Source organism: Tachyglossus aculeatus, chromosome 6 (assembly GCF_015852505.1).
Source record: "Tachyglossus aculeatus isolate mTacAcu1 chromosome 6, mTacAcu1.pri, whole genome shotgun sequence".
Lineage (NCBI taxonomy): Eukaryota > Metazoa > Chordata > Mammalia > Monotremata > Tachyglossidae > Tachyglossus > Tachyglossus aculeatus.
Window position 1 is genome coordinate 27,361,346 of NC_052071.1, and position 13,209 is coordinate 27,374,554.

Here is a 13,209-nt window from a genome sequence, read left to right on the forward strand (position 1 = left end):
GCAGCAGGCCCTTCCTCCAGACATGCATCCTGGACAGAAAACCTGTCGAGAGTGAAGGGAAGGAGGGAGGATATGGTGTCTGATGGAGCCAGTCTGATGGCAACATTGTGAAGAAGAGAAGTCCAACGCTGCCTTCAGGTGCACAAGAAGTGCACAAGTTTCTCAATAGTAGAGGCAGGCAAAAGCAATCACAGGATAAAGCTGGTAGGGACAGCTACCCATAAAGAATGACCTGGAAAAACATTAGATCTCACTTTGGGAGGACAAGAAGATATGAAAAAGAACTAGGATATAAAACTGGAGGAGGTACAAACAAGAATATAGTTGAGAGAACACTGGAAGCTATCACTTGAAGCACAAATGGTTACATAGTTTTTAACCACAATATTTTCATATTGTAAATTGTGCATGGGTCAGTGCCTGAGAATTATTTATCGTGGCTGTTTAAATCCTGTTTTTACACCTTGTAGAGAGGTGGAATCACTGCTGAACAAGAAATAATTGGATAAGAAACAATAATAATAATAATTGAGGTATTTGCTAAGTGTTTATTATGCACTGAAAATTGTCCTAGGCTCTAGATAGTTACAAGAGAATGAGGTAGGACACAGTGCCTGTCCCACACTGAGCTCACAGTCTAAGTAGGAGGGAGACTAGGTATTTCTGTAAATAGCAAGACATGCAAAGAAAACAAAGGATGAAAGTAAATATTAAGAATGGCGACAATGCTGAAAGTCTTGCCCCAGAAAAAGCTGGAAAGAGAGAGAAACCCCAAAGTGGCCAATGATAGTTTGGCTATATGGTCCAAGAAGTTGGGTAATTTGCAGATGGAGTTTTACACAAATAAAGGAAGAGAATTCAGAACTGTATTTAAACTTTCATTAAGTATTAATGTTTTGTGGGAAAGTAGGAATGCAGAATTGTTTAGAGGGAGATCAGAAGAGGGGCATGCAGTCATGAAATGGGCAAAGGGGAAATGGCAGAGAAATAATCACTCTAAAATCTACACGAAGTGCTCTGTTCCTGAATTCCAGAACTGACAAGTGAGTTCTCTAGTTCTTCTGCTAGTGACAGTTGCGAGGCTTGATTTGTGTTTCATCTTAGTTTTGCTAGCTACTAGCTCTGACAGCTGCCTGTTCCACCAGTAGTCTGCCCTTATCTACAGGTTGGGAAAATCAGGGAGTGTGTGCTGGCACAATGGTCCCCCCGCTTCAAAGCCCTACTGAAGGTTCACCTCCTTCAGAAGGCCTTCCCAGACTAAGACCCCTTTTCCTCTGCTCCCTCTGCCCTCCCCATCACCCCGACTCACTCCTTTAACTTTACCCCCGCCCCACAGCACTCGCGTATATGTACATATTTATAATTCTATTTATTTATATTAATGATGTGTACATATCTATAATTCTATTTATATTGATGCTATGAATGTCTATTTATTTTGATGTCTGTCTTCCCCCTTCTAGACTGTGAGTACTTTGTGGGCAGGGATTGTCTCTATTTGTTGCTGAATTATACTTTCCAAGGTCTGAGTAAAGTGCTCTACACACAGTAAGCGCTCAATAAATACAACTGACAATGGCTTGGCCTATCCCCAGTGGGCCAACTAGCTTTGGACTGGGATGGGTCACTTGGGGCACAAGTCCAGCTTTCAGATCTATCAGAGATAGGACAGCTGTGCTGATCAATAGCAGCCCAGAGGACACAATGGCTGTGAGGCCTGTCCCGAGGCTAGGGTGAGTTCTGTAATGAGTCGCAGTTGCTTCTGGACAAACAGCACACAGGAGTTCTAGTTCTTCAGCTACTTAATACAGTGCTCTGAATACAGTAATAATTATTATTATTATTAATTACTGTGTGTCATGAAGTCATTTCCAAGTCATAGCAACTCCATGGATACACTTTCTGCAGAATGTCCTGTCCTCTGCCATAATCCACAACCTTTCTAATGGTTCTTCCATATTGGTCTGCCTCTTCCACGTTTTCCCTGGACTTTTCCTAGCACTAGTGTCTTCTCCAGAGAATTAGTCCTCCTGATTACGTGTCCAAAATACACTAATCTAAGTCGAGTCATTTGGCCTAATCTAAGTCGCGTCATTTGGCCTTCCAAAGACCACTGTGGTTAATTTGCTCCAAAATCCATGTGTTTGTTTTTCAGGCAGTCCATGGTATTTGCAAAAGCCTTCTCCAAAACCACATTTCAAAAGAATCAGTGTTCTTTCTACCCTGTTTTTTCAGCATACAGTAAACATTCAATAAATATGATTGATTGGTTAAGGTCAGGAGGTGGAACACTGGTAGAATCATTGAGCAGGGGTAGCTGCCAGTCAATCATTCAATCAATCATTTACCGAGCATTTACTGTGTGCAGAGCATTGTACTAAGTGCTTGGGAGAGTATAATTTAACAAAATAAGACACATTCCCTGCCCACAACAAGCTTACAGTCTAGAAGGGACAGGCAATATAAACATATAAATAACATGGATGTACATAAGTCCCCTCTATACTATCAGCTCGTTGTGGGCAGGAACATGTCTTTTGTTATATTGTACTCTCCCAAGAGCTTAGTACAGTGCTTTGCACACAGTAAGCATTCAATAAATACGACAATGAATGAAGTGCCGAAGGACTGGGAGGGGGCTGAATAAAGGGAGCAAGTCAGGGCGACCCAGAAGGGAGAGGAAGAAAGTAAAAAGAAGGCTTTAGTCCGGGAAGGCCTCTTGGAGGAGATGTGCCTTCAACAAGGCTTTGAAGAGAGGGAGAATAATAGTCTGTCAGATACGAAGAGGGAGGCCATTCCAAACCAGAAGCAAGATGTGGGCAAGAGGTCGGCGGTGAGATAGAAGAGATCAAGGTACAGTGAGTAGGTTGGCATTAGAGGAGTGAAATGTGTGGGTTAGGTTGTAGTAGGAGGCACAGGGGATTGAGTGCTTTAAAGCTGATGGTGAGGAGTTTCTGTTTGATGCAAAGGTGGACAGGCAGCCCCTGGAGGTTCTTGAGGAGTGGGGAAACATGGACTGAATGTTTCTGTAGAAAAATGATCCGGGCAGCAGAGTGAAGTATGGGCTGGAAGGGGGAAAGGCAGGAGGCAGGGAGGTCAGCAAGGAGGCTAAAAGAGTAGTAATAATAATAATAATGATGATGATGGCATTTATTAAGCACTTACTATGTGCAGAGCAATGTTCTAAGCACTGGAGAAGTTACAAGGTGATCTGGTCGTCCCACAGTGGGCTCACAGTCTTAATCCCCATTTGACAGATGAGGTAACTGAGGCACAGAGAAGTTAAGTGACTTGCCCAAAGTCACACAGCTGACAATTGGCAGAGCTGGGATTTGAACCCATAACTTCTGACTCCAAAGCCCGTGCTCTTTCCACTGAGCCACGGAGATGTCGTGAAGGGAGGATTTGATGAGGAACTGAACATATGGGCCGAATGAGAGAGATAGGTCGAGGACAATGTCAAAGTTACAGGCTGGTGAGATAGGGAGGATGGTGGTGGTGTTAACCGCGACGGGGAAAATCAGTGAGAGGACAGGGTTTGGGTGGGGAGATGAGGTGTTCTGTTTTGGACCTGTTAAGTTTCAGGTAATGGAGGGACATCCGAGTCGAGATGCCCTAAAGGGTAGAGGGAAATGAGAAACTGCAGAGAAGGAAAGAGGTCAGCTCTGGAGATGTCGATTTGGGAATCAACTGCATAATCAGTAATCAAGGTGGACAATGATAAGTGTTTTGGTTAACATGGTAGCCATTTGGATGGAGAGGAAAGGACAGATTTTAACGATGCTGTGAAGGTTTAGCTATGTGGGTTGAATGAAAGAGAGGACTCAAGGGTGATGCCACAGCTACAGGAAGATTGATGGTGCTCTCTACATTGATGGGAAAGTCAGGGGAACGAAAGGATTTGGATGGGAGGAAAAGGAGTTCTGTTTTGGACGTTAAGTCTGAGGTGATGGCAGGACAGCCAAGTAGAGATGTATCGAAGACGGGAGGAAATGCAAGACGGCAGAGAGGGAGAGAGATCAAGGCTGGAAATGTAGATTTGGGAATCATCCACAAAGAGGTGGTAGCTGAAGCATGTGAATGAAAAAGTTCTCCAAGGGAGTGGGTGTAGATGGAGAACAGAAGGAGACCCAGAATTGAACCTTGAAGGGCACCCACAGTTAGGGGATATGAGGCAGAGGAACCCACGAAACAGACTGAGATTGAGCAGCAAGAGAGACAGGAGGAGAATCAGGAGACGACAGTGTCAGTGAAGCCAAGTTGGATAACTTGTTTCCAGGAGAAACGAGTGGTCGACAGTGTTGAAGGCATCTGAGAGGTCGAGGAGGATTACGATGGAGTACAGGCTTCTGGATTTGGCAAAAAGAACTTCATCAGTGACCTTTGAGAGGGTGATTTCTGTGGAGTGAAGGGGTCAGAAGCCAGACTGGAGGAGGTCTAAGAGAGAAATGGAGGAGAGGAACTTGAGACAGCGAGTAATGACAACTTGTTCAAGGAGTTTGGAGACGAATGGTAGGAGGGAAATTAAGCAATAACTGGAAGGAGCTTTGGGGTGAAGGGAGAGTTATTTTAAGAGAGGGGAGACAAGGGGATGTTTGAAAACAGTGAGGAAGAAACCACTGGAGAGTGACCAGTTGAAGATGGAGGATAGAGAGGGAAGAAAGGACGGGGGAAGTATTTGATAAGGTGTGAAGGGATGGGGTTGGATGTGCAGGTGGAGAGGGTAGATTTTGAGAGAAGGCAAGAGATCCTCTTAAGATATTGCTGGGAAAGATGGGAGAGTTGAAGGAGGGGCAGGAGGAGGTAGGGACTGGGGAAGGGCAGGGGAGATTTTAGGGAGATCATGCCAGATGGTTTTGATTTTGTCAGTAAGGTAGGTGGCCAGGACAGTAGAGGCAAGAGAGGGGGAGGACAGGAGATTGGGGTTTGAGGAAAGAATTAAATGTCTGGAACAACTGGTGAGGACAATGAGCATGGAGAAACAATAAGGTTGGAGAAATAATTTTGCCAGGCAGAGGAGAGGGCAGAGTTAAAGCACACAAGGATAAAGGGTCCTTGGGTCCCTGAGAGTGAAGAGGCCAGTGACTGGGAGAAAACAGGGGCTGGGTTGGTTCGGCTGTCTACAAAAGCATTACTTTCAACTGGGGAGCCAGGTATCCTGTTTAAGAAGCAAGGGGGATTGTGGATCGCTTTGATTCTTTTTTTTGCTTTTGATAGAAATTTGCTTTCTTGTTTTGACTAAAGAGAGTTCCCACTGGCAGCTTTTGTGACCCAAATACTGGAGATGGGGAATGACAGCATGGCTAGACGACAGAGCACATGATGGAGCAATTTGTTCTTCAGACCTGAATTCCTCTTCTAACTATACTTGAAATTTTTTTGGAGGTTACTAAGTCCAAAATGGACAGTCACAGTTTCTCTTCATTTAGGCTGGCAGTGTTCAATCTGGCCTAAAAAGGGATTTCTTTGGATTCAGTGTGAAACCAAAGGTGACTCTTCAATCCAATTTTTAACCAACTAAAATGTCTCATGCTACATGGACCTGATAAACACGGACATCTAATGATACCGAAAGGATGGGAAAACATCATTACATAGCTAATTATAAACTAGACTATGTTTCTGATTTCCATTTAAGGACGTTCAGAACTGAGTAGGAGGAAAATTTGATAAAGATATGTCTCTGGACTGAAACACGAAAGGAGATCTTGGTGTACTTCGTCACTCCTCCCTAAACAGCTATTTTCATGAAGCTGAGTTTTAGATCTGCTGAGCTTTTTTTTTTTTAACTAAATGCAATATGACATATGAGAGGTTTTAGAAATCTCAAAGGCTTCCCTTTCCCTTATCTTGACTATCTGCCACAAATTCGTTCCCCCGACACACAAACCTGTTGCTGCAGGATTGCTGGACTCATTTTCCAGGTACTCTTCTCTCATAGGCCCTTTCTCCTCAGAGATCTGCCAAGCATTTTATAGTTGACCTTTCCACCCAGCACCTCTCTCCAGTAAGGAAAACAGTCAGATAAATTTAAGACTTTTCTATGGTCACAAAATAAGTTGAAAGGGAAGTTGGCAAAAAGCAATCACTTACCTAAATCACAGCTGTACAATCCACTGCTCCAGGATTATATGTACTTTTTAACCAGGGACCCATTGCTGCTAACCCTATTTCAACAGCTGGTCACTGGAATTCCCAACACCTATCGCCCACCCTGAGCTCAGTGTGGACACTACCTCCACCTGGATCTGTTCTTGCTCCCACCAGGCCTACCTGAACATACTATTCCCACATTCACTTCTAACTTTCAGGGTTTCAGGTGGCTCACAATGTATTGAAAGGTGGACTACTGCTACATCGAAGACTGGGGATGACAGTATTGCACTATGCAGATTTCCATTGGAGGAGATAGGTGGTTCCAGCCAAGTGAAGACTTTTTACTTTCCTGGAAAAACAATGTGTTCATCTTTACTTAAGAAGAAGGGGGGGAAAAAAATCCTCACCTGCTCCTCCTCCTCCTCTTGTCCCACCTGATGGCTTTTTGGGAGGCACGGGATCAGCTGCAGAGGGAAGAAACTGACACTTAGAAAACAACTTTGGAAGAAAACATGAATCATTACACAAATTCACAATTTTACTTTTTTGCCACAATTCCATTTTTAATCACCATCAACTAATGTTCCTTGACCAGGTTGGTGTCCCACAGACTATGGGGCAACATCTCCTCTCTTTAGGGTGCTCATGATACAAAGACATTTTATTTTTCTTCTGATTCTTTAATCATTTGAAAGTTGTCCTTCTCAGCTCCCTGGGATCCTACCCAATCCCATTTCAGGGATGAGAAAAATTGAAGAATTCTGTCTTAAGTCAACCAGGATGAATATTCCCAAATCTTAATCCTCCATAAGATGTGTCTTTAACTGAGATAGAAATGGTTTTGTTGGCCTGTACTCTGTCTACCGCAATAAGGACTTCTTTTGTAAATAATATATGGCTACCGTTGAAAATTCAGCTTTTCTGTTATTCAGCCATTGTAATTTCAAACAGGATAGTCTTATTAATAAAAATAGTAATAATAATAATGATAACTGTGGAATTTGTTAAGCAGTTATTTTGTGTCAAGCACTACTCTAAGCCTGGGGTAAATACAAGCTAATCAGGTCAAATGCAGTCACTCCAACCCAGTCTGTAAACTCACTTTGGCCAGGGAATGTGTTGGCTTATTGTTGTACTGTACTCTCCCAAGCATTTAGTACAGTGCTCTGCACACAGTAAGTGCTCAATAAATACGACTGAATGAACTGAATATAGGTTCACAGTCAAGGCAGCAGGGAGAATAACTATTTAATCCCCATTTTGCAGATGAGGAAACTGAGGCACAGGGTAGTTGGATGACTTGCTCCAGGGCACGAAGAAAGCAAGTGACAGAGTCAGGATTAAAACTCTGGTTCTCTGACACACAGGCCTGTGTTCTTCCCACTACGTTATGCTGCTTTCATGAATGAAAAGTTGAATTCTCTGGGCTCAAATCTGTGATGACTGGAAGAGCATTAACTTGGAATCCTATATGGCATTTCTTTTTGGACGTGAAAAATATATTTTTAATTAACTACAGACTTCTTTGTGATCTGATCTGCACTTGAATTTATTTTCTTCTGCGCAATAAAGAGGTCTGTCTACTTATTGAGAGAAGAGTAATGGAGGACCAACTTCATCAAGCAGTTGGGCTCTTGCAATAATGAAACCTATTCATATCAAGCCATTTTCAAAAACAAAATTAAAAAAGATTCTTCTCTGCTTGGTAAACTGGTACCAGAAATAGAATATTCCTATTAGGGGTGATTTTCTGTAACAGATGTGCTGCACCAAAAATTAAATAAAACTTGTTAGGTTCCCCTAGACACATCTTACCAAAGGTGCTCATGGCGTGAAAGTTTTCGGAAGAGGTTTGGAAGCTTCTGAGAAAGTTAATCCAGCCAAAGTTAAGTAAAAGAGAAGAACATTATTCCTCTTCATTTTGCCAATGGAGAGAAGACCTCTCAGGCACTTCAGAAAGATAAAAAGTTGGCCGGTTAAACTACTGCAAGTAATTCTGTGTAAATCCACTGAGATGAACTGAAAGGAGGGTATCAGCAGCCTTGGGTCTTGTTAAATAAATGCCCGAGTACAAGAATTACCATGCTTCTTCCCTTCACGAGATACGATTCCTCTAACGCTATCATGGCAGTTCGGATTCGTTGCTGAAAAGTACAAGGGATGTACAAAAGGCCAAAAATGCTCCCAAAAGGGAAAAAAACGCAGACACAGCAGAGATAGAAAAGTGTATCCCTTCCGTTCCCCTTGACTTGGCACCAAACCTAACAAAGGTACTACAGTTAGCTGAGCTCTTTATATTTCTAGGCTGCCTTTCAACCACAGAACACAAAGCCCATTAGACATTAAACATTCTGAAAAATAGCATGGCCTGGTGGAAAAAGGAACGGCCTGGGAGTTCTAATCCTGGCTCTGCCACTTGTTTGCTGTATGACCTTGGACAAGTCACTTCACTTCTATGTGCCTCAGTTGTCTTGTCTTATGCCATCGAATCATCTCCGACCCATAGCGATGCCACGGACACATGTCTCCCAGAACGCCCCGCCTCCATCAGCAATTGCTCTGGTAGTGAGTGTATCCACAGAGTTTTCTTGGTAAAACTATGGAAGTGGTTTACCACTGCCTCCTTCCATGCAGTAAACTTGAGTATTTGCCCTCGACTCTCATGCTGCTGCTGTCCAGCACAGGTGAGTTTTGACTTGTAGCAGACTGCCTTCCACTTGCTAGCCACTGCACAGCTACAAATGGAAAGGCCTCTGCTCGACTTTCCCTCCCGTGGAGTACTGGAAACTCTCCAGGTGTGACCCTGAGAGGGGGTGCCTCGGTTACCTCATCTCTAAAATGGGATTAAGACTGTGAGCCCCATGTGGTAGGTACATGGACAGTGTCCAACCTGATGATCTTGTATATACTCCAGCACTTAGTACAAAGTAAGCACTTGCCAAATACCATTAATCAAAAAAACCCAACCGAAAAAGCATTACCTCGTGGAGCCTCACACCTCCCTAGAGAGGTGGGAGAAGTAAGCATATTATAGATGGAAATGGTGAGGAACGGCAAGGTTAAGTGGCTTCTACAGCAAACCAGGGGTGTGGTTGGGAGGTCATACTAAACTAAATCTAAATGGGGTCCTCTAAATTCAATCATATTTATTGAGCACTTATTATGTGCAAAGCACTGAACTAAGCACTTGGGAGAATACAATACAACAACAGGCACATTCCTGTCCACAAAGAGCTCACAGCCCAGAGGGTGAGACAGACATTAATATAAATAAATGTCTAAATGACAAAGTGAAAGAAGGATTGTGTCCAAGGAGAGGGTTAAACCTCTGCTAGAAGGTGGCGAGCAGGATTCTCTGGGAGCAATGTCTCCGAACAATTTGTTTCCCATTAAGGATGTCTGAGTTATATTTCTTTGGAAGAGTATGATGAGGAGTATGGAGAGAGGGATAGTACCCTTGTGGGCTTTTAACCTAGCCCTCTGTCCTGAAGGAAAAAACCTGACTTAGTTTGGGCTGACTCATGCATGAAATTACATGACATAAATGTATCACTGGGACAAGCCAGGGACCCCTAGCACTAAATCCCAGCCAAAAGCCACCCCTCTCTGGTGCCAATTAGAAGACTCTTGCCCCCTGATAAGGTTCTAAAGCCCCTCCAAGCCCACCATTCCAGGGATGGGCACGTTTGGGCACCGTATCTAGCAAATCTCGCTCCTGCACCTCCTTAGCCCCAATCACCATCCCTCACCTTTCAACCTAGTGATCCTCTGAACAGCAAAGACTTACTTCAAGTTTGGCCAGCTGTTTCTACTCTAGAGGCAGGCTGCAGGAAGCTTGAGATACACTTCCTTCCCTTCCCTCAGTTTCCCAGGCAAACACATCTCTCCATCACCCCAGAATCACCTGCTTCCATACTACAGGCAGACCCTGAGATTAGGGCTCCGAATAGGTTTTTAGTAGAGGAACAGCAGGTATTATTCATGCATTGATTTGGTCACAAGTAGAACAGAATTCCAATCCAAATCACCTTCCTTTTCTCTAACATTTTCCCCCTTTCCCCAGGGCCCTTTCTACATTCCTGAAGGTGTCCTGTGGCACACATTCTTTCCCTGCTGTCTTGGGGTGCCCCAGATTTCAATTTCAACCTTTCCAGATCCTTCCCTTAGCACCTTTGGATGCCAGGATAGACTTACTACCAACCTTCACAATCGTTTCCCCTCTTCTGGGGTGGGAGCCTCACTCCTCAAGGACCTTTCCTTCAGGATCCAATCCAGGGAGTACCTTTTCTCTTGGGACTCATCGCTCCAGGATCAAGCCTCTAATTCTCTCTGCATACCCTCACCCTCCAGGATCACACCTCAGACTTTCTCTCTCTCAAAATGCTTAGGGGACCTCACTTCAACACCCCTGTTCCTGCTTTCCCACTGTTCCCCTGTGACTGGCTGTGTTCCAGGTGGCAGCACCTGATAAAACTCCCAGTTGTTACACCAATTCATCTTTCCTCAGGGTGGGGGTCCTCAGAAGTGAGTTTCTCCTTCCCCGTACTCCGAGAGAGGGGCTAGTCTGATCAACAACCTGACCACGCTCAGCCTCACAGTTAAGCGGCCTAGATTGGGAAGAAGGAATGTGCAGATTGGGAAGAAGGAGAAGCAGGAAAAAGAAGGTTTATATACACATTTCCCATCTATCCAGTGCGAATTAAAGGAGCTTTCATCTTACACTTCTTGGGCCAGTCAATCTCAAACCAAGATTGAACTACCACATTTAAGGCCACGTGGGATATATGGGGGGAGCAGGCAGAAGGGGAGGATTTTACAGGTGAATAGAGTGGGAATAAAGCTAGAGGCCTCGCTGAAGCACTGAACTCCTGTTTAAACTAATATGAACCAGTTTGAACTGGTTTGCTTTTCTTGTCAGTTTGGTGATCTTGTGTTGAAGTTATGACACCTGAACAATGAAAAATGAAGTTAAATTTCTTCATTGAGCTACCTATAGTGCACACACATACACACACACACACTTTTGTCAGTTTACACGTCAGCAATAGGTGAAGAGATTTTGTACTCCTTGTTTATGCCACATGTGAGTTTCTCCCTGTTGAGCTGCTTCAGTCAACGGTTCATTCAGTTACTGCCAGACAATTTCAGGATGACTGGTCTGAAACCCACATGTGACACCAATAGAGGGAGAGGGGATGGGAGAGGATAGGGAAAAAAGAAAAGCAACAGACAAGAAAGGGGAGACAGAGAATGGGACAAAATGACAGGCAGTGTGAAAGAGGCAGTAAGAGGCTGATAAGTAAAATATAGGAGAGGAGAGAAGAGGGATCCAAAGAAAGGTCAAGGATAGTAGCAAAGGAGGAAAAATTAAATGGTGGATAAAAAGGAGGTGAGAGAGAAAATAAGGAGAGTTAACATGAATAATAGTAGGATAGGATCAGAAAGAGAAGAGAGGAGGGGAAGAGAGACCCATTTATGACCTGAGGAGGTAGAGAGGGAAAGGAGAAGAGCAGCAAGAAAATAAAGAGTGACACATGGAAATGGAAAGAGGCTGAAGGTGAAAAAGAAAAAGAGTTCCGTTTCTACCTCACCAGAGTGAAGACTGTACACTGATGCACACGGTACTAATAACAACCAAGTGTGAGAGTGTGAGAGCAGATGTCTCCAGTAGAGGTGAACTTATGCACAAATCCTGGGAGGCAGAATAAATACGAGTCTTCTAAGGAAAATAAAGAAGTCTGGAGATGTAATTCTTTCGTTATGATCAGATTATTTTTCTCTGCACCACACTCTTGTGGACTTGAGCCTCGCCGGGGTCTTCCCGATGTCTGGGGCAGCATCCCTACCTCCAGACACCAGTGTAGGACACCAATCCCACCTCCTGTAGGGGCATGGAGCCGTTACCAGCCTGCCACCTCTACGGCTAAACTCAGAGAACAATGAGAAGGCAGGAAGGCCGAGCTGTTCACAGCCAAGGACCATGGTCCAGGTCGCGGCGGCTCCTGGGATTACTCCTCATGTGAAGTTCCTATGAGCCCAGTGCCCAACACACAGCTGGAGCTCAATCGGTAACAATCATAATCTTCACCTGTCTATCTACAAATCCATAATAATAAAACATAGTGGAATTTATTAAGCACTTTCTAGTTGCCAAGCATTGTGCTAAGCCCTGGGAGAGGCCCAGTACATTCAGATTGTACACAGTTCCTATCTCATATGGGGCCCACAGTCTAGAGAAGAGAACAGGTATTCTCAGTCTTCCAGGAGGGTGCTCTTTCCGCTAGGCTGTGCCGCTTCTCTAATGGGTGTGATTTAAATGGCAGAAAGAGGGCCAGGGATTTTGGTCCTAAGGATCTCTCTCATATCTGGCCCACACTGGGGGAATCAGTATGCCGGGGTTAGCCGACAGGCATCCGCTACTTTTCTTAATTGGAGAGCTCCCAAGATGAGACCGAATAAACCAGCTTGACACGTGTCCTACTTCCTCCCAGCAGTCTTCTTTGGGAAGCAGAGCTGCAAGGGAGGAGAGCAAGAGAGAAAGAAAGGCAGGTGGGACACAGGAGCACATTTCTCTGTGCTCCGCAGGCTTCAAGAAGAGCCCAGAAGGCAGCTTGTTCCCACAGTAGTGGCACAGCGTGGACCCCTGGGGCTACCATGAAATCTAATTTACATTTTCCAGCGCAGCCTTACCGAAGACTCTTTTTCCCTCTGTAACTCTTACCTGCCACTGGATGGGTGTTTTATTTCCCCTAGGATAGAAACAAGAGGCCAAAGCAATGGTATAATAAAGATTAAAACAAAGTAGGACAAAAATCAGTATTCGGTAAGACTGCGCTGGGAAATGAAATCTCTTTCTAGGCTTCCCAGCACCCATGGGGTAAAGCCCTGTGGCCTCCCTGAAGAACAAACTGTTTTCTGGGCTGTTCCTGAGGTCTACAAAGCACAAACAGATGACCACATCTCACCTCAACCCCTCTCTCCCTCCCAGCTCACTGCAAATGAAATGCCCACCTTGAGGAGAGCTCTTCTGGGCATCACATGCAATTATTCCAAACAGCCTAATACATTCAAAGAGCATTTTAATAAAAATCAAGTCACCACTGAACATTTGCT

The 13,209-nt window shown here is 44.3% G+C and overlaps 1 protein-coding gene across 1 annotated transcript in view; it reads right to left on the bottom strand.

Moving 5' to 3' along the window:
• The window catches only part of CD99L2 (CD99 molecule like 2), a 116,196-nt gene that overhangs the window by 32,759 nt on the left and 70,228 nt on the right, over window positions 1-13,209 (bottom strand). The window contains exon 3 of the mRNA XM_038747705.1: window positions 6,504-6,560. Within this exon, the coding sequence (XP_038603633.1) occupies window positions 6,504-6,560 (57 nt within the window). The remainder of the gene's footprint in view (window positions 1-6,503; window positions 6,561-13,209) is intronic.